Source organism: Metarhizium acridum, assembly GCF_019434415.1.
Source record: "Metarhizium acridum strain ARSEF 324 chromosome Unknown scaffold_31, whole genome shotgun sequence".
In the NCBI taxonomy this organism is placed as follows: domain Eukaryota; kingdom Fungi; phylum Ascomycota; class Sordariomycetes; order Hypocreales; family Clavicipitaceae; genus Metarhizium; species Metarhizium acridum.
The window spans coordinates 428,267-447,737 of NW_027094018.1; the positions used below are offsets into that span (position 1 = coordinate 428,267).

The 19,471-nt window shown below is 53.2% G+C and overlaps 8 protein-coding genes across 8 annotated transcripts; 4 read left to right on the top strand and 4 right to left on the bottom strand.

Annotated features, from left to right (window-relative positions):
* Nucleotides 1-2,520: 2,520 nt before the first annotated feature.
* J3458_004978 (uncharacterized protein) lies at nt 2,521-4,731 on the top strand. The gene is made up of 3 exons (XM_007808931.2): nt 2,521-3,548; nt 3,626-3,810; nt 3,916-4,731. The coding sequence occupies exons 1-3, from the start codon at nt 3,217-3,219 to the stop codon at nt 4,506-4,508; spliced, it is 1,110 nt and encodes a 369-aa protein (XP_007807122.2). The 5' UTR covers nt 2,521-3,216; the 3' UTR covers nt 4,509-4,731.
* A 25-nt stretch (nt 4,732-4,756) lies between these two features.
* On the bottom strand, nt 4,757-9,113 carry J3458_004979 (uncharacterized protein). The gene is made up of 6 exons (XM_066118537.1): nt 9,000-9,113; nt 8,864-8,906; nt 8,699-8,729; nt 7,346-8,632; nt 6,487-7,086; nt 4,757-6,310 (listed from the first exon to the last, which is right to left on the bottom strand). Exons 4-6 carry the CDS (start codon nt 7,403-7,405, stop codon nt 5,879-5,881), a joined length of 1,092 nt encoding a protein of 363 aa, XP_065976057.1. The 5' UTR covers nt 7,406-8,632; nt 8,699-8,729; nt 8,864-8,906; nt 9,000-9,113; the 3' UTR covers nt 4,757-5,878.
* J3458_004980 (uncharacterized protein) lies at nt 7,456-7,919 on the top strand (the record flags this gene model as incomplete). The annotated part of the gene is made up of 2 exons (XM_066118538.1): nt 7,456-7,676; nt 7,775-7,919. The coding sequence occupies 2 exons, from the start codon at nt 7,456-7,458 to the stop codon at nt 7,917-7,919; spliced, it is 366 nt and encodes a 121-aa protein (XP_065976058.1).
* Nucleotides 9,114-9,345: 232 nt separating the features above from the next.
* mrpl22 (mitochondrial 54S ribosomal protein uL22m) lies at nt 9,346-10,496 on the top strand (the record flags this gene model as incomplete). The annotated part of the gene is made up of 3 exons (XM_007808934.2): nt 9,346-9,385; nt 9,473-10,294; nt 10,357-10,496. 3 exons carry the CDS (start codon nt 9,346-9,348, stop codon nt 10,494-10,496), a joined length of 1,002 nt encoding a protein of 333 aa, XP_007807125.1.
* A 542-nt stretch (nt 10,497-11,038) lies between these two features.
* J3458_004982 (uncharacterized protein) lies at nt 11,039-11,868 on the bottom strand (the record flags this gene model as incomplete). The annotated part of the gene is made up of 2 exons (XM_007808935.2): nt 11,039-11,662; nt 11,740-11,868. 2 exons carry the CDS (start codon nt 11,866-11,868, stop codon nt 11,039-11,041), a joined length of 753 nt encoding a protein of 250 aa, XP_007807126.2.
* Nucleotides 11,869-12,730: 862 nt separating this feature from the next.
* Nucleotides 12,731-13,045, top strand: J3458_004983 (uncharacterized protein; the record flags this gene model as incomplete). Its single annotated transcript, XM_066118539.1, has 1 exon — nt 12,731-13,045. The coding sequence occupies one exon, from the start codon at nt 12,731-12,733 to the stop codon at nt 13,043-13,045; it is 315 nt and encodes a 104-aa protein (XP_065976059.1).
* Nucleotides 13,046-15,961: 2,916 nt separating this feature from the next.
* J3458_004984 (uncharacterized protein) lies at nt 15,962-18,355 on the bottom strand (the record flags this gene model as incomplete). The annotated part of the gene is made up of 1 exon (XM_007808936.2): nt 15,962-18,355. The coding sequence occupies one exon, from the start codon at nt 18,353-18,355 to the stop codon at nt 15,962-15,964; it is 2,394 nt and encodes a 797-aa protein (XP_007807127.2).
* A 103-nt stretch (nt 18,356-18,458) lies between these two features.
* Nucleotides 18,459-19,037, bottom strand: J3458_004985 (uncharacterized protein; the record flags this gene model as incomplete). Its single annotated transcript, XM_066118540.1, has 1 exon — nt 18,459-19,037. One exon carries the CDS (start codon nt 19,035-19,037, stop codon nt 18,459-18,461), a length of 579 nt encoding a protein of 192 aa, XP_065976060.1.
* Between the last annotated feature and the right edge of the window lie 434 nt (nt 19,038-19,471).

Here is a 19,471-nt window from a genome sequence, read left to right on the forward strand (position 1 = left end):
ATACAACTAACGATTCTGATTGAAATGCTCCGTAGAGGAGATTATTATTATTAGCACACAGGACCCTGCGTATAACCCCCACACGCTTCCTTGGCAGGTCACTCGTGGCTAAACTCACAGGGGTTGGATTGAAATGTCGACGCAGAAGCGGACCCTATTGGGTTAGGACAGTATTTTGAGATTTTGTACCAGACATGACATGATATGTTGCTGAATGGTGTTTCCGCCGTGAAACAGTGCTGACACGCTGGAATAATACGACTGCACTTTTTGACCAGACTGGCTGGAATAATCCCCAATGTCGGAAGAGAAGTCATGTGCATGTGGAGAATATGCCTACTATCGGGTATGCACCAAGAATTGCCTATTCGTCGGTACATACTAATGTAGCATTATGTCGTAGTATTGAGCACGATAGTCCGGTCTAGTGAAATACTTTTTAACCTTTCACTGTAGCTGTCGGATTCGTGTCGCGTCTTGACGATCCAATCCTTGATAACTCGCTGGAATTAGCGTCCCGGGCAGGCTGGCCCTCTTGCTTCAGACCTGCAGATGGGTTTGTAAAAGGAGGAGGGTATGAGCGGGACATCTGCCAGTCCCCAGGCTCGAGCTGGCGAGGTGCTGAATAACTGCCTCGCGGAAGGGCGGGCCGACCGTCTCCAGAAGTACCAGCGCCTTTGTGAGTTTGGGTCTGGCATCGGCTATGATCATGGGTAGTATGCCGCCCTGGCTATGGCCCGTGAGCACGACGGGCTTGCAACATTGTCGAGGAGAGCGGTTACTGTTGACTGCTGGTAGGTTGCGTTGCTGATGAACTGAACGTTGGAGCTGTAGAAAGTGTCGAAGACGACGTCGCCCATGAAGCCGTTTCCGGGCCATTGGGTGTGGAGCGCAGCCAGAGGCCAAAGCATGTGCCCCTTTCAGTTGTGAAACGCTGCTCAATGATTTCGGCAGAGTGGGTTGATGGCGTCGTGGCGTAGCGGCCCGATTACCAGAGCGAACGTGCCCGGAGAGTTTAATCGATAACATAGACTTTGTGGTCCTATTCCAAGAATAGGGACACCCAGCCTCGGTCCCGGTCGGGCTTATTCAACACGTTCTGAGGCAGCAGAGTTGGCTGCTGGTTTCTTGTGGCGCCTTGAAATACGATGGAGGCAAAGATGGAAGGCTCAAAAGGCTCAATCATGCTCGGAGGCATCATGGCGTGACAAGCCGTTGTTTTTCGTGTGGGGTGCTCTGCCACTGTATTTAAGAAGCTGTTGAGCAAGAGACAATGGCTGAAACTGTGATACGCACCGACCGACATTTATACCGCAATAGTACGATCTCCATCTGTAGAAGGCCCTCCTCCACTTTTGGCAGATTCGTAACAGAAACGTACGATACCTGTTTGCGCTCGGCCGTGAATGATGACAATAGGGGTCTTTTGAGTCATGCCGTTGACCGGTTTTAACTTCTCAACGTAAATCTGGTCGCGGAAGATCTACCCGCCTTTTCCATGGTCGGTATACTACCAATGTAAAAAAAAGTAATTTCCAATGTAGGACGCTTCGTCACTAGGAGAGCAACTGGCGACATCAGCATTACTGACCGGTGAAGCCTGTCCACTGGCAAAGAGCAGGACAACGGAGGCGAGACAGTTCTTCGGGCAAATGCGTTTCGAGGAACTAAATAGGGACTAAATAGTTACGATCTGCAAAGAGGAACCCCTTCGTGAACTCAATGCCACGTGCGGAGGGTTGCATCGAGCTTAGTTTGGTTTGACAGGCGTGGGACGTTGAAAGCCATGCGCGGAATTTGAGGCAGCCACTGAAAAGCCAATCCAGATGTCCGTTCCATGTTTCAGCAGAGAAGCGTACGTAGTGCTGACCAAACAGATCACCTAAAATGGAGACGTTCACCTTGGCGCTTGGAGTAGACGACGCGGATGGCCATCAGCGGGTCGAACTGATACACGGCAACATCAGCATCATGATGCGCTGGCCGACAAGAGCAGCCTTGGCAATATTGGCAGGCAGCGGGAGTAGTTGCGGCGTCCGAATGTTGTATCCATCATGGGCATGAGGTCAATGTTGGTTCTCTGCTGAGTCTGCTCCGTCGTGACCGGCGGTAGGGGAGTCAAGTGGGACGGCATCACTCGTATTGTCTGTGGACTGTGGACCGTGGACTGTGGACCGTGGACTGTTTCTGTCGTCGACATAATATCTGGAGCCACCATAATCAACATCTACCCCGTATGCAGTGACGGGTGGGAAATTGAGTCTTGAGAGGGGCTGGTGATTGATGGCGAGGACTACCAGTTGATCTGTCCGCGGAAATGTCAACCTGTCAATAGCTGCACGAAGGGCAGGAGGTGCAATGAATGACTCGCTCCTTCCTGGAGCATAGGCCACCGCTATAGTGCCGCAATCTGCAGGCGTTCGTCGGCTCCTTCCCGGCTATCGCATCCAGTCTGGTTGCAACATTCAAAGTGTTCCGAGCTGGCACCACAGCGGAAAAACGCTTCTCAAGATCCACCAACTTCATTTGCCGACATCATGCCTCGACAGTCTTGTATGCCATGCCTCCGCTGAAGAGAGCGCTTGACCCATGGTGAAAAAACCTTAGCGAGTATCCGGGCGGACGGGGGGTGGACCTCTTACATACGGCGATGTCCGTGGTTCCTGGCTCAACGGACTGGAATCATGGCCAGGTCAACCAGGTCAGGGCACCCAAGCCAACCCCCGTTCGCATCGCCAACGGCCATAAATTGGCCTTGGCGCAATAGTGAGTATTCGTCTTTGCAGGGCAGATATCTTGACAGGGGCGTGTTTAACTTTGCAAAGGTCTGCTTAATATTGGCCATTCTTTTCTTACTTGAACCTCGAGTCAAACACCAAAAACCACCATTGGATTGCTACACACGGAGTAAATTGGGTTATAATCCATCCTCTATCGTATAGCAACAGGACTTGGCCGAGAATCTACTTCTATTGCGTGTCTCTCTCCCTTCGTTGGTTGCCCTCTGTTGGTTTTTTTATTTCTCCCGCTTCAACATTCGATCAACTTGCCACTTCCATTGAGTGTTTACGAGTCTGCGATAAGCACCGGAATAGCTTGGGTCGTTGATTGTATTTGGAATTCCGGCGATTGACAGCTTCGAGTTGTTGCTTGCAGCTTGTTGTCCTCTTAGTTCCAAGAAGCTGCAATGGCCGGGCAAGGGCGTCGATAGCAACGATGATGATGCAGATGATGAAGAACCGAGTGCCTAGAAACACCGCCCTCATCATCCACTGGGTGTTTAGCTGCGTAGCAATCCTCATCATGACGCTACGGTTGGCCTGGAGGAAGTTGGCAAAGCAGTCCTTTATTCTTGGCGACTACTTCACCGCGGGTGCCATTGCCTGTGCCTTCGTAAGACTGGCCGTCATTCACGTCGTTCTCGTTTGGGGAACGAACAGTATGCCCAGGCGATACCGATTAGACCACGACTTTACCGCAACAGAAATCTACCAGCGTGAGATAGGAAGCAGATTGTCAATCGCTGGCCGCTTCGTCTACATTTCATAGTAGGTTGCCCACTTGAAGCTGCCGTGACCCAGCAAGATTGAAAGAGGCAAAATACACTGACGCCTCACGTGAAAAGCCTCTGGCTACAGAAGCTCGTGCTTCTAGACCTCTACCGCCGACTCATTCTCGATCTTGCATATGAAAAGATTATTACATGGGGGTACATCATCGTCTTTTGCGCGTCCTATGTTGCGGTCGAAGTCGTCACCTTTACCGAATGTAGACCGTTTCGACTATACTGGCAGGTTGTGCCAGACGCAGGTACGACGCACTAGTTTCCCAACTCGGCCTGTGACTCTGCAACATTGCATTTTGTGTGTTTGGGCGCACCCAACGACATGAGCTAACTGGATGTGTGCGCGACAGGTCCTTGCGCCAAGGCACCCATTCAACTCCTCACTCTTGGCATTCTCAACATCGTCACCGACTTCATGTTACTCGTCCTACCAATACCTGTCGTCGCGTCTTTGAGAGCGCCGTGGAGGAGAAAGGCGCAGCTCTACCCCCTCTTCACACTCGGCATATTCATCATCGTCGTCACCATTGTGCGTCTGCGAATCAACTATGTCAACATCGGGAGCCAAGGAAGCCGCACCACCTGGGCCAGCGCAGAACTGCTGACGGCTGCTGTTGTCGTCAACGCCCCCACCCTGTATGGCCTGTGGAATAAGCGCAGACGGGATAAACTAGAGTGGGCTCGCCAGAGGGAGCGAGAGGAGCGGCGAAGAAACGGCAATGGGCCGATGCACCCCGACACCATTGGCGGCAGCAACGAATCGTATGAGATGCAACGGAAGCGCAAGCCAACCGCGCGTGGCATACTGGTCACCAAGGATGTCATGGTGACGGAGACACGAGGGGACGATGGGCGAAGTAGCAGGCAAAGTGAGCGTTTTCCGCACCTGGACGCGGAAAGTGTGTCACGGCACTCGAGCCAACGGGAGATTTTACCCCGATAATGAGCATTTGGCATTTGGCATTTTGATAGTAGCGATTGACTTCATAATATAGCATTTACACACTTCAACTCAACCTTGGCTTTTAACCATGATGTGCCGTCACCGTGTCGGCGATTCATCCGACCGTTGACCCGGCATGACGGACGTCCGCTTGTTAAAAGCCGATGGAAGTAAAGACGGCGGCCGTCTCAGTTGCCGAGTATCAATCAAATCTTATATAGACAGCCATGGTCTGATATACTTGCCTATTTATAAGGACATGCTAATATCACGTAGTATATTATAGCATAGGAACCAAGTACCGAGTCTAATTTAATACCTAGGACCTAATAGGCCCGTCTTGCCTCCCAATGTGTTCCATGTGGTCAGCTCGTCCAACAAACCGGGCCGGCCGCGACGGCGATTCGTGCGGGCCGCAGCTCGACTAGCGCCGGTTCGGGAAGCCGTGCCCTTGCATTGACAGGAACAGCCAATGACGCAGTCACCGCGGATTTGAGGGTGCAAGACCGCCGTGCAAGACGAGATGCGAGCACAAGAACCGAGTGGCCCGTCGAGATTTTGCAATTTTGCCTCGCGAGAAAAGACCCGCATCATTCTGGAGCGTTTGCAATTCACCTGGCCAAGACGCCCGAGGCTGCTTCAATCAATCGACACCATTACATCCCCATGGCACGATACGTTGCCGCCACGGCACTGATGCTGTCCGCATCTCCGGCCGCCCCCAAGTCACGCCGGGACTGTTTCCATCCTACACATCGCTCTCGATTGGATTAATCGGATTTCCCTGCTGGGCTGGTACGCAAGTGAACCCCCCCGGGATCAAAAATTAAACGCTACTCACCCCCACGCCAGGAACAAGAACCAGCAGAAACGTCTTCTCAAACAACCTCATCACCAACCTCGTCGAGGCCCAACGCGCGCCCATGGTCGTCCGCGTAGGCGGCAATTCAGCATGCGTGTTTCCTCTCTGCATGGAAAAAGAACACGAGCTGAAAAGGCCGGCGACCGCGCCATCTACGACGCGACCCTCCAAGCTCCAACAGCGGGCTTCCTGTAGGGACGCCGACCCATGGGCGTGGCAGTGCATCGAGCCGTCGTTTTTCGACTAGAAGAGGGGGGGGGGCCTCTACTCAACCTGGCTTTCTGGAATTCGCCGGGCTTTGCGACCCTGTAGGCCACGGTGCCGCTGGCATGTCGAGCTTCGGGGCCAGCTGGAGGGTTTTGACGTCGGCAACGAACCCGACTTGTATGCCGGGCGTCGTCGACCCTCGGGCTACTCCGTGGGGGCGGCGCGGAGGGGTTGTCGGATACCTTTGGCGCGGCGCTGTGTGCCTTGGAGTCTTCTCTGTATGCCGCGTCGGCGGGCGTGATTAAGCGCGTGCACCTTCGCCCGTCTCTCGGGTCGCCTGTGAATCCGGCTTGTACGAACCCCCGCGTACTATGGAAAGTTGACGGCCGCCACGTTCCTCGCGGATTCGAGGAACGGCGAGGTCCAGGTCCTGCCGGTGGACGGTGACGTCGACACGGATGTCGCGCATGGGGCTTTTTTGAACGGGGAACAGGAGAGAACCGCGGTTTTGAACCTCAGGGAGCACCGTGTCAAGGTCGGCGCCGGGTCGACGTGGGTGGTGAAGAGGTTGACGGCGGACGGGGCCACAATGACGACGGGCATCACGTTCAACGGGCCCAAGTACGAGGCGGACTCTGCTGGGAAAGACGTCAAGGTCCAGCGGAAACCGAGCGACGAGGTCGTCAGGGCGGACGGAAGGGGGGACGTGGTTGTTGTCGTGGCGCACTCGGAGCTGTTGTTTTGCTGCGGAAACGATTAGTATATAGCTCGATATCTGACGTGTATATATATATATATATATATACATGCAAGTAACAATATTGCATAACTTGCCCGTGTTCAAGCGTAACGTGTGATGAGAAGGGACAGTTCCCAAACGCCATCGCCATCCCTTGGACGCCTTCAAACATCGTCCTTGCCCCCAAAGCTAAACCCTCCAAACGCCGAACTCACAGCCCATCCTCCATCCCTAACCGCCCGCTCCCTCGTCGCCCTCTGCGCCAAAGCCTCCTCCGCACTCGTGCCCAAGGCAAACCCCATCACGGCTGCCCTATCAACCCTCGCCCACCCCTTCCACCCGGCCGTCAGGTCACCCGCCGCGAGACCGCCCATCACAACTGTCCCCCACCACTGCCGTCCCCTGCTCAGCCTCGTAGCGTCATCATACAGCATAAAGGCCTCTGCCCCGGCGACCAGACTGCGCAGGTGTTCGGGCGAGCTCTGCGCGGGCCGCTGAACATAGACGTGCTGGAGGTTCGAGGCCTCCGTCTCCAGACAGGTAGGGTCAAAGCGGGCGTCCAAGTCGAGCACGAGCAGCGCGTAAAAGTGCGGCGCCGATACGAGCGTCGATATCACCTTGTAGAGCAGCGGCAGGGCTCGGCCGGACAGGGAGACGGTGCGCGACTGCGTGCGGCGGAGGTTCGTTGCCGCGAGGGCATCAAGCGCCGGGATGTGCGTTTGTTTGACGGAGCTCGGGGCGGTTATTTTGCTGCGGACGGCTTTGAGAATCTGTCGCGTTGTATTAGCCTGCTGCTGATGAGGGTTTCGGGCCTGGTGCTGTGTTGGACGGGGCCTGAAGTCCGCCCATGTATGACTACGGGATGGAAATGTGGGAGAATCTCATCCCTCACCGCATGGTGCATGAAGAGAAGATGAGGACAAGAACAAGTCGCAAAATTGGAAATGAGGATTATGAAAAAACAAAAAGGTGGTGATGATTCATCGCAAGCCTCAGGCCCCCATCCACCACCACGCACCCGCAACTCACCTCTTCCAGGCTCCCTTCCTCAATCCCCGCCAAGATCCTCGCTCCCATCGCCTCATCCATCACAACTACAGCCCACGCCGCTAAATCCCTAGCGATTCTCTATTTCAATAATGACTCCGCCTTGTCACTCCTTCCCGGCGTCCGAACTGCCTACCCGCATCCAGCTGGACGTCAACGGCCGCCGGCGCAAACCGGCTCCCGGCGCAAACTCCAAGATCGACCTTTCGGCTTGTGAATTGCTCCAAATGCTGCAGTATAAATGCGAGGTGCAAAGACCCCTGTCGCGGGGGAGCGCGGTGCAGTGTTTCCCGGTGGACAGGCTTTTTCGGAGGTACGTGTGCGCGTGGTGTGTGTGTTGTGTGTTATTTTGGTTTCTCTCGGGTTACGTTCAAGTTTGTGCCGTCTGGTGGGTGCTGACAAAGCGGATAGGTGCGCGGATAGGAAGGGGAGTTTTATGGTCGAAACGACGGCATGGGAAGGGCGGAACGCGCAACTGGGACAGAAGGATGGCGATGAGGAAGGGAAGAGGCCGTTTCAATGGTCGGGGAGTTGGCATGATGATGTAGCGAGTTGAATTGTCGTGATGGTGGCATTGGCGGGTCGCTGCGTGGAACAGATTCTTGGGAGGCGTTCATTATGTCATGTATTATGAGTTTATTTGGATGTGCATATAAATCTTGTACTGACAGGCTATCACATGGCGTTACGAAATCTATGTTCAAAGTCTTTGCCGTAGAGGGCCGGCCAAGTCTCACGGAGGCGATATTGCTCCGCTGTGCAAATGAACAGCCACGGCTGTCAATGGAGGCAGCTCCAGCTGTGAGTATTCATCTCTGTCGCTACTGTAATTCCTCCTAGCATAACGTGACACAAAGAGAGGAGTTGGAAAGTAAGCTGAACACGCCAAAGAGATAATCAAAAATATCACCAAGCCTGATTCCAAGTGACGTCACCCGTCGCAGTAGATCACAGGGCCACACGTCCAAATTCACATAAGGAATATTAGAGCATCAATCACCGGGTTCCTGGTCCATTATACACCACAGTCCAGCGAGCTAGCCAAGCTCTTCCCACGCCCGTTCTATGCTTTGCGGCAGCGACGCCAGTGAAACAAAATGGATATCCGTCCACTATCCACTCTCTACTTTTCTTCGCTCCCTAAATACACTCCTCCTAGCAGCAATTCATCCTCGCAGCATTCCTTACTGCTTGTTTTCGGCACGCTCAGCCTCCAGCTTGCTGTAGAAGGCATCGCGAGCGTTGGTTCGGGGCATGTGGAAGCCGTACCTATCCTCCGTTAGAATGAACAATTCCGCGCCAAATGTTGCCTTTGATTCGTTCGTTTCGTCTCACCAGAAGAGGTTGGCCATGGCGAAGCCGGCGCCTAAGATACGTTAGCACACACTCCTACGACTCCCTCTCCGCCCAACGCTCCGACCCCCGGGGTGGGATCCTCCATGAAGAAATGAACAAGCGTTAGGCAAGCTTTTCCACCACCCAAAAAGGAATCAAACGTACCCAGACCAACTCCAAGGTCAAGAATCAGGCGTCGTCGCAAAATCTATTCCAACCAGTCAGCATGCCACAATTTCCAAGCTTTCCACGGCCCTCCTCTTCCGCCCCATTCCGAGCCATTGAGTCGCGAAAAACGTACACCGGTGATAGGAGCAGCAGGCATTGTGAATAATTTTGCTTTCCGAAGCAGACGACAACGGGTTTGACGAGTGATGCGAGGTGTTGATTGACAATGTCGAAGATTGAAGGGATCGTTCGGCGGGCAATGTTGGGTGGACCGAGGAAAGCATGGCCTGATGTTAATCGCGCTAGGATAGTCACGTGCAAGCTCTGTCTGTCCCAGTGTTCCCGGCCCAGCGGGTGAAGTCCGGGCCAGAGCGAAAAGCTACTCTACCGGTTCCGCGAGACGAGCTCAATTCATCGGCGACAAAAGGTTGCAAGTTGCACGGGCGGTAGATTTGAGGCTGCTCGCAACACTTGCGGCCATGAGTTTACGCCTAGCTAGCCGGCGGCTAGCACTCTCAGGTAATTCAATTCCTCCCCGCTTACCCTCCAGTTGACTCCTTTTTCAATGTCGATTTCTCGTCTACATGCTCTGACAGTCCGTCGCAGGCGGCCCTTCTCCAGTCCGGCCCTCACTCCCCAACGCCTGCAGCACAACCACCACGCAGATCCGCACCAAATGGTCCGTCAACATCTTCAAGGGCTGGGGCAAGTCCGGCACAAAGGACTCCCCTTCGTCCAGGACGCCCCAAGACGCCACCTCCGAGCTCGACGACCCCAAGAAGCGGGCTGCCTTTCTTGAGCGAAACATGCACGGCTCCGTGTCCGACAACATCTTCCAGGACGAAATCGACGCCGCTAGGCCTTCCTCTGCTAAGGAGGCAACCGCCCAGCAGCAGCAGGAACAAAAGACGCGCGAAAATATGGCCATGGTGACGGATCCTGATCCCCGGAGCAGAATACGCTGGCAGCGCAAAAAAGTCATTCAGATGGTCCGCAGCAACGGCGCCGTCTCCAAGGAAGACCGGATCAAAGCAACGGAGCGGCAGCTCTTGCACAAGAGCCACTTCATGCCGACGAGTGTCAAGAAGCTGGTCATGCTGTCGAGACAGATTGCGGGTAAGCCTGTTGACGAGGCGATTTCGCAAATGCAGTGGTCCAAGAAGAAGATGGCTGCTGAAGTCAAGTATTACTTGGAGGAGGCCAGGGACTTGGCTATTGCGCAGAGGGGCATGGGGTTAGGCAAAGTCAATGGGGAGGTGTTCGATAAGCCCAGGAAGATATTCACGAGGGAGGGCAAATGGATTGAGGTGACGGACCCGACGCGGATGTATGTCGCGCAGTCTTGGGTTGGACGTGGACCCTGGAGAGGCAAGGAGATTGATTACAAGGGCCGTGGGAGAATGGGTGTTATTCAACACCCTAGTACAAGTTAGTCTTGACTCTTCCCTACCCGCTTGTCGGTCGTTCACTAACGGTTTGGTCCTCTATAGGCTTCACGGTTCTGTTGAAAGAGGAAAAGACGAGAATAAGAGAGCATGAGGAACGAGAGGCCAAGAAGGCTGCCAAGGGACCCTGGGTCCACCTACCCAACCGTCGTGTCCACGGACAGCGACCCTACTACTCGTGGTAGAGGCGCAAGACCATATTCGACCACTTCGAAACCTCACACCAGATGTGTCCTTTCACAGACACCATTTTGTAACACCATATGTACATTGAATACCTAGGTAGCGATGTAATTGTGTTGGATTGGACTGAAATTAAGCGCCAACTCCAACATGCCATCTTACAAGAACTAACTTCTGCTAGAAGAACAGAAAATAAAGCGCTTCTTATTCGGGGCATAAACTAGGCCTGCTTCTGCTTTGCCACGCACAGGGGGTCCTAATGTATCGTGCATATGAATGTATGGAATATATCAATAGACAAGACCTTGGCTCTGCTTCGTCAATCCGTGATTTTACTAATATTATACTACACCCACAACGGATGGCTGGTCAGAGGAACATGCTGCGGCTGAAATATGGTTGCAATTCCAACCCATTGAAAAGAGAGCAATTCGATGGAGAGCATAGCACACAGTTTCTTCCGGGGGCAGAAAAATACTCAATTGTGTTCCCATCTCTGACATTCGAGGCCACTCCGGTAATGTTCACCCACTCCTCTATATCTCTACACCAAGGTCCTAGGCTGGGTCCGGGGCACCATGTCTTCATAACGGTGGGAGGTCATTTCAAGATCATTGCCGAACTTTTCCATAGAGTGGTCCCGGTCGCGTCTAAAGTTAGTATCGCGCTGCGCATACATCCTGTCAGGTCCAGGCAGTGGCTTCGAAATGTCCTTGTTGTGGCCATGGCGACCTGGCTTGCGTCTTCGGGCCTTTAGCAGCATGCAAATAACAATGCCGGCAATGGCAATGACAGCAGCACCTATGCCGACACCAATTCCAGCAATTGCCGCCTGGGATAGACCTTTGGATGCAGAGCCCTCTGTTGCGGCGCTGGAGGAAGTAGCACTAGCGGCACTGTCCGAGGTAGAGGACGGCAAGGACGATTTTGTGGATGTGCCAGTTGTCTCAACGGTAGCAGAAGTGGTGGTCGACTGAGCACTCATCGAAGACGTTGCGGATGGGGGTAGCAGTTGTAGAAGACGAGATTGCGGAAGACGAAGTTGCGGAAGTAGTTTCGGGTGCGGGCACAGCCGATGTGCTGGTGGTAGCATGGGCCGAGGGAGTTGGCGTCTTCGAGGCCTCAGAGCTCGGAGCAGCAGTATTATCAGACTTAGCAAGTGGCTGGCCTATACACAACTCAGTCTCCCGTATAAAAATTCTCAGTCGTGGAGCTCTCATTTAGGGCATTTAAGGCATCACTTACCGACACAGAAATGCGACGAGAGATAAGTAAAGACATTATCGGCGGTTGCTGCACATTGCGCCTTGCTGCACTCAAGAATCGCGGCAGAAAACGTCGGGTTCGTGCAGAAGCAAGGTGCAGCATTGGCATCCGGGCACTTTAAATCTGCGAATTTATTTCGGACCTCATTCGTGCAAGTTTCCTGGGAGCTATCATGAGTAAGGGATTCTTGAACGTCTCGTTCAAATCAAACAACAAGTGTAATAAGAGCCACTAAAGATAACAAATTGTCAAACTCACAACACATGCTGGGGCTGTTTGCGCATAAACCCCGAGAATATGCAGCGTGCTGAAGACACCCAGGAAAAGAGGTAAAAGTCGACCCATGATTTCGTTTATGAGTCGACTGTGCGACCTAACGTTGTGTTGATAGTGTAGTCAGGATACTGTGAAAGCCCAACACACACAATATGTTGGCGTATATTAATAAAATGACTTCGAAGACGTGCCACTAAAGTCCTCGCCGTTTGTGATGAAGGAAGAGCCGAACGACACAACAAAAATGGAAAAGTGAAGGTGGGTGTGGGTGAAGATCAAGTCGACGGCCGAGACGATGCGACAATTTGGTCACCAGTGACGACTAATCGCAAGAAAAAGGGTATGGACAGACGAATAAAAGAGCTGTAAACCCGGCAAAGGAATGGATCGCAGACAACTGAGTCGGTCAAGTGAACCCAAAGTCAAGAATGTGAAAAGTGGCGTGGCCAAGTTGGGTGGTTCGATGGAACAACGAGAATTTTGATAAGTGAGCCTGGTAGTGACAGAATGACAGCAGGCCGGTGAACTCGCCAGGGTAAGTTAGAGAAAGAAAGTATAGAGGCGAGTGCAGTCTGGTATGAACATACCGGCCAAACGGCAGGAGTAGTCAGGCACAATGGCAAAGAAAGTTGAGTGTGAGGTGAGAAAGTGAGGGTCAGAGAGCGACAAGGGGAGGAGGACGGGATTCAACGATATGACACTTGCTTCGGAGGACGAAGGAGGGGAGCGGCTAAGCGAACCTGACGGGTCTGGCAAGATGGATGCAGGTCGATGCAGTGCAAGTGCCAAGGCCAAGCATAAGTGCAAGCACAAGCACAGGCACAGGCACAGACACAGACACAGACACGGGCGGGCACAGGCATCAAGCCATCAAGCATCAACTGGCATAGAATGGCTGGTAGGAGGAGCTACAGCACAACTCGTTGCGACACAGGACGACAGGAACAGCGAAGCCATGCACAAGGACACCAGGCAAATTGTGCAATACATACGGAGAACTGTCCGCTAGCTTGCATTTCCAACTGGGAAGGAGTTGTGAGCTGGGAATTATCGGCAGTACTTTTCAGGAGCAGGCACACACACCATTAATAACAGTTGTGGAAGGAGCAGAGGGTTCGATATGAAGGCAGGCATGGCGGACCGGCCAGGCGAGAAACTGAATGGGCCCAGTTCATTCCATCAATGCATCCGTCATGATCCCTGGCCCTTCTCTGCGACAGGGCATCCCAAACAAATACTACCACGAATAGTAGCGGGGTTGGTCGGGGAAGACCATCGAGGTCTTACATGGGGGCGCCTGGCGGAAATTATGACCATGACGACCAAGCAGAGAGCAGAACTCGAAATGACGCACGCAAACGCGATGAGGGGAGAAAAAAGCCCGAATCCTTTGTTCGACAAGAGTGTCACGTCAATGCGGCTGCAGGGCCAATGAGCATACCGGTGGAGGGCTTGCGCATGCCGCGAAGTCTCGAGCCGTTCCCTTTGGCTTTTTTTTTTTTTTTTTTTTTTTTTTTTTTTTGGACCAACCACCCCCATTCCCCAGGTATGCTGGCGGCGAACGTGACAGCTGGCATACTCTTCCGTACAGAGGAGCACTCCGTACTCCGTACAAAACGAAAGATTATCAGTCTTCCCATCCCCAGGATCAATGTGGCCGACGAACCAAGAAGGGGTCTTGCACAAGAAGGGGTCTTGCACAGCCGCTTGGATACGTGGCTGCAGTAGTCAGGGGTCATGGGCAAGCCACCCCTGTGAAACGAAAAAGGCCGTCGTCTCGCGACCTGGACAACTGGAAATATCCTCGACGGAAAGCCTAATAAAAGGGCCAATCCTGGCATGATCGCTTTGACAGCCATAAATTAATACGAGGACCCGATCACAGCGTGCCACGCCGCACTTTGGCCACCCTTCCATTCGTCTAGCAGCCAGATGCAAAACCAGCTCTGCAAACTCTGAGACAATCTGGATTCCTAATAAGCGCGGCAGCGTCCTTTTCTCGGTCTTTGCTTTGCGTCTTAGCGCCCAAGTCTGCATGTCAGGAGCGCCTAGGAATAGTCTGAGGTGGGGAGCTTAAAACTGGCGCTGATCCGAGCTTGGTGATTGGGTTTTGAGTCTTGACGAGATCCACGAGGAGTGTGCCCTGAGAATATCAACGACGGACGGGAGGGTTCACTCAATGATCAATTCGAATGAATCAACGCGCCACAGCATCAAACCCCACACCACAGAACTTGAAACAACCACGCCGACAGTTGTAGTGATTGGAGTGACGCACTGGCATCCAGCCAACTGCTGCTGCGGTTGTGTTCCCAAAGGCACAGAACCTACGGAGCAATGGCCATGGACACTCAAACGAATCACAGCCATTCTTCGGCCCGCTCTTTGCGCAAGATGGGTTGCACGAACACCATCTCTGCTGCCTCTTGACTCCGTACTTGTCTACCTAGGTACCTAGGTAGGTAGGGAGGCAGTCGACCAGCATTGGAACGTTGCTTACTCAAATAAGTATGCACATGAAGTATTTTTAGTTCTAATCAGAGCTGCATGCAGTGTACACTCCTGACAGCACATGTCCGCCTAACATCTCGTTTAGCGTTGCGCAGTATCTTGGGAAGTTTTTTTTTGTTTTTTTTTTTTTGTTTTTTTTCATTTTGGCATCAGGGTGGCGACTATAATACGATGCTCAGAAACGGATTGAAACCATAAAGCGAACAAAGGCGGCTACTTTCTTTCAAGTTATTCTATTGCGCACGGTATTACATGTAGAGTTTGTTGAGCACAGCTCGGTTGCCGAATAGGCTTACCATACCTACTACCTGTAGACCAGACTCAATTTAATTGCAGCAGGTAGTAGAGAAGTAGCATATTGCATGCAAAGTACGTACCAGAATCAGTTTACCCCACAACTTGCTTTACAATCCTAGCGATGGGTGGTGGATATAAGTATCTTGAAAAACACGTGCCCAGCTACGAGCTCCCTATTCATGACAGCGCATACATGTGACTAAGAATAGCCCGAGTGCCACAGACCTAATGAATCTGTAACAAGCACAACCTTTTTGTTGTTGTTTTTGGTCAAGCGACGGATTGGTCGGGTGTTGCTCTGCATGGGGTTATGCCGATCGCCTTGTGCGGACTGCTACATCCGTTAATCAAATTTTTGTTGACCCGAGACAACACACAAGCTTAACGGGTTGTAGATGCCACGAAACCAGGTTCCAAGGGTTAGGGTTCAGTATCTCATCCAAGGTGTACCCCTACACAAGGCGGGGTTGAGATTTATCAACGAATAGAATCCGCGGCGATCAAACGCGTCAACCGAATGTCAAGCTCACCGAAGCAACTCGACGACTCACGGCGCAGAGTTGTACTCGTGCGACTTTTGAATGTGACGTCAAGGAACGGTCGCAATGTAACTCAAAGGTAGATGCTGATCGAAACGTAAAAGTGGAAAAAGAAGACGAGGCGTTTTACTAAAAGGCATGGACTCATATCAAGCGAAACACCTTGATGAGACCCTGTTGAAGCCGCTGCCGCAATGTCCCGTCTGGCTTATTCAAACATGGGTTCGATCGATGTCTGTGTGCAAGACTTTCCCGTGTTGCAATAGAGTGCCGTTGTAGAGATGTCTTGAATAAACATGTTGATCACGGTAAATTGATCTCGAAATGTGTCATGAATGTCAACGAAAGTATATTAATATGTCGGTCTATAAGTCACAATTCCTCATTGTGCACTGCGTTAGCAACAACATGTGTCAAATTATATTCCGTAGCGACCAAGAGGGCTAAACTGCCTCGCATGGTAATGATTATGTATATCGTACACCCGTGGTATCAGTGCAAAAGTGGGAGCCTACAAGCTCGCCTTTCCAAACCAAAACATTTGCTACAAAGGAAACCAAAACAATTCGTGGCAAGGTCTACTTGGCGTGTGCGAGCAGAATGTCGACACCCTCCTCCCACCGCCTCGAGATGGCAATCTCGGTGACGGTTCTGCCCATCTCGTCCTTGACGTCGAGGTCGACGCCCGACTTCTGCGCCAGCTTCTTGAGCATGTCTGCGTCCCCGTTCTCCAGGGCCTGCATGATGCCGTTCCAGCCTCTGTACATCTTGTTGGGGTCGGCGCCCTTTTCGAGCAGCATGTCGATGACCTCGGGGGCCTCGGTGGCGCAGCGGCGGAGGGCCTTTACGATGGGCAGGTGCTCGCCGGGGGCGTTGACGTCGGCGCCGCCCTCGTTGATGAGGAAGACGAAGATGTCCTTGTGGAGCTCGCGGATGGAGGATGTCAGGGGCGAGAAGACGCCGACGTTCTTGTCCTCGACGGACACGCCCGCGGCGAGGAGGAGCTTGACCGACTCGAGCTGGTTGGCGCAGACGGCGCGCTCGAGGACGCCCCTGAAGGCGCGGGGTTCGGCCAGCACGGCCAGCACGCGGGATAGCAGGTCTGGGTTGTGGACGGCCATGCACACGGGCCAGTCTTCGCCTCGGACGTTGGGGTTTGCGCCGCGCGCGAGGAGCGTGTCCACGAAGCCGATGTGGTTGTCGCGGATGGCGCTGGTGAGCGCTGTGTGGCCCTTGGGCGTCTTCTCGTTGGGGTCGACGCCCTGGTCGAGGAGCCATTTCAGGGCCGGGCCGTTCTTGGATGTCACGGCCGTCTCGAGAATGCCCTTGGGGGAGTTTAGGTTGCCGCCGGCGGCGACGAGAGCAGGTAGGAACTGCTCTCGGTGGTGAGTGACGCACTTGAAACATGGGTATTCACTGGCGGGGACGTTGGGATCAGCACCGCTTCGAAGGAGGAGGTCAAAGATGTCTTTGCGGTTGTCGCGGATCGCTGTACACAGGGGAGTGTAGACCCCGTCCTTTTTGGCGTTGGGGTCGACGCCCGCCTTGAGGAGGATCCTGATGACATCCAGGTTGTTGATACTCGTGGCGAGCTCCATGAGACCAGGGGCTTTCCTGTAGTCTGCCTTGTTGGCGAGGAGCACCTGCAAGCAGGCCGGCTCATGGATGGCTGGCCAGAGCATGTGCTTGGGCCCAGGGTTGTTGGGGTTGGCGCCGTGCTCGATGAGGGAGGTTACGATGTCGGCTCTACCACTGGTAATTGCTTGGAAAAGGGGGCTTTTACCTTCTCTGCTCTTCTCGTTGGCGTCAGCCCCGTAGTTGAGAAGCAGGTCGATCAATGTCTTGGGAGTCTTCTTATTGATGGATCCAATGAGAAGAGTGTCGCCGTTTGACAAGGACTGTTTTGCTTTTCCGCCGTACATCAGAAGCAGATGTGTAAAGCTGACATTGTTGGCGACAGCGGCAATCGAAACCGGTGAGTCCTTTTCAGGACCGACAGACATGTTGGGATCTGCGCCGTACTTGACAAGCGCAATGGCAGCGTCCAGATATGACTTCTCTGCCGCTGCAACAAGTGGGCTTACACCATGCTTGTCGGTGGCATTGGGGTCCACGCCGTACAGAAGCAACATGCGAATGCTCTCGGCATCATGGGAGAAGATGGCCTCGTTGAGAGCGTGAGCTTCGATGCCAGTGTCGGGAGAAACACCCCGATCCAGAAGCTGTAAAAGAAGCTTGTGGTCCCTCGCACGAACCGCAGACACCAAAACCTGCTTGACATTTGGTCTATCCGCGTCGGCATTGGTGCGAGGCTTTCGGCGAGGCATGCCAAATGGCTCGCTGTCTAGCTTGAGTACTTTGGAGCTGTCTAGCTCGCGAGACTTGACATCCTCTACAAGCTCATTCAACGCTGTGCTGTTTTCAATTTCCTCCTCAAACGCGCTGAGTTTATCTTGGCCCGTTGCTCGTCTCGACTGATGTCCATCGTAAGAGCTTGCGGCGGAGCTCGAGGTGTATCTCTTTACTCCAGGGCTAAGATGGCCGTAATCTGATACCGAGGTGAAGCCATTGCTGTCTCCATGGGAGGAGTCGTGACCATAGTGAGGCGACAGCTCCGCCTTGGGGATGGGTGGCAGAAGAGGCAGCGGAGACTCTGTGATCATAGCAACGTGGTTATCATCGACACTTCGGTGTTGGGACGGAACCCTGGTTGTGCCGCGGTATGCCGAGCTTTTCTCCTCAGACGCCAATGATTCGGCACGTTGGCGTCGAAACTCAGTTCCGTCCAGAGCAGAGGCAAGACCAATGTATCCGATGCCAAGCTCGCTCTCCATCTTTTCAGCACCAAGCTTGAATTGGAACATGAGAGCGCCAACCTTCATTTCATCTCGCGTTTTGTTTACAGCTGCGTTCATTCGCTCGAGGCTGTGGTCTCCAAACATCTTACCGAAGCCGCGGCGCATACGACCCATGGCGCCTTTGGTTTCATGTTCGAGCAACTTGGCTATAACATGGTCAAGAGAACGGAAGGTAATCTGTGCCGATCGAAATTTCTTCTCTAGTACGGTAATCATATCAAGGGGGAGGGGATTGGTCGTTTCGAGAGGCCTCGCCAAGGCCCGCCTCGATGTAGAAGAGAACCTGACAAGTGTCGAGCACGTCACGGGCCAAGGGGCCGAATCCGTGTGGGAAGTGCTTCACCAACCCTGCGTACTCGGACATCTTTTCCGCAATCCTATCGCATGCACTAGCGACCTCGGAACAGAGTTGAAGGCATTGCGCCTGGGCCTTGTGTGTGGACGCCATGTTGAATCCCCTGTGAGAGGTGAAGCGCTGTAGGTGCGCAGGAGATGCTTGCAACTGCCGTTGGTCGTGTAGCTGTTGGAAGTGTTGCTGCTGCTGCTGTTGTTGGTGTTGTTGAAGAAAGTGTGGATGCCTGTTGATGACCGATGGCGGTCCACCTTCAAAGGATCTGTTCACTGCTGTAACAGAGAGAGTAGAAGCAGAAGGGGAGCTTGGAATAGATGGTGGAAGCTCGAGGGCTTCTTTTAGGTCAAACGAGAAGGCGTCCTTGGGTGGCAGCAGAGGACCGTCCCGAAAACTATCAACGTGGGCCAGTCTATCCCCAGACCACTCAAAGCGCTGATAGCTCATCGTTTTTGCCAACAGGGAGCGATAATGGTGGTGGTCTTATGCCAAGATCAGAAAATTAAATATCTGAGGAAAAGAAGGCCAATGTCCCTACGAGAGCAGAAATGGGATGTTAAAGAGAGGCTGACAGGGACTCGGATGGATGAAGAGCGGAACCCCTAGCCCTCGATGGTCAAACCGTTTGGCACCATAAGATGTTGAGAACAAGCCACGAGCAAGCATGGGTCAGTCAACTACGTGTAGACCCTCCTCAGTCCGTAATCCTGTTTGGCCATGACAGCCCGTTTAGCTGGTAGTCCAACGAGAAACTGGAGAAGCGCGTGCTCTTTGCGCATGGGTTCCTAGCTTAGACCTGCGCCTCTGGTAGCGCTCGGAGCTCAATTTCAGATGGAAGGAGACTAGGTAGTCTGATAGAGGGCGGTGGCGTACTAGGACGT

Excerpts from the sequence above, each read along its gene's own strand:
- J3458_004978 (XM_007808931.2), top strand. The coding sequence starts at position 3,217 with ATGATGATGCAGATGATGAAGAACCGAGTGCCTAGAAACACCGCCCTC. Across the intron at positions 3,549-3,625 it reads CGCTTCGTCTACATTTCATA|CCTCTGGCTACAGAAGCTCG; the intron begins GTAGGTTGCCCA and ends TCACGTGAAAAG. Across the intron at positions 3,811-3,915 it reads GCAGGTTGTGCCAGACGCAG|GTCCTTGCGCCAAGGCACCC; the intron begins GTACGACGCACT and ends TGTGCGCGACAG.
- J3458_004979 (XM_066118537.1), bottom strand. The coding sequence starts at position 7,405 with ATGGATGAGGCGATGGGAGCGAGGATCTTGGCGGGGATTGAGGAAGGG. Across the intron at positions 7,087-7,345 it reads AGGAAGGGAGCCTGGAAGAG|ATTCTCAAAGCCGTCCGCAG; the intron begins GTGAGTTGCGGG and ends ACAACGCGACAG. Across the intron at positions 6,311-6,486 it reads GCTTTGGGGGCAAGGACGAT|CTCCGAGTGCGCCACGACAA; the intron begins GTTTGAAGGCGT and ends GCAAAACAACAG.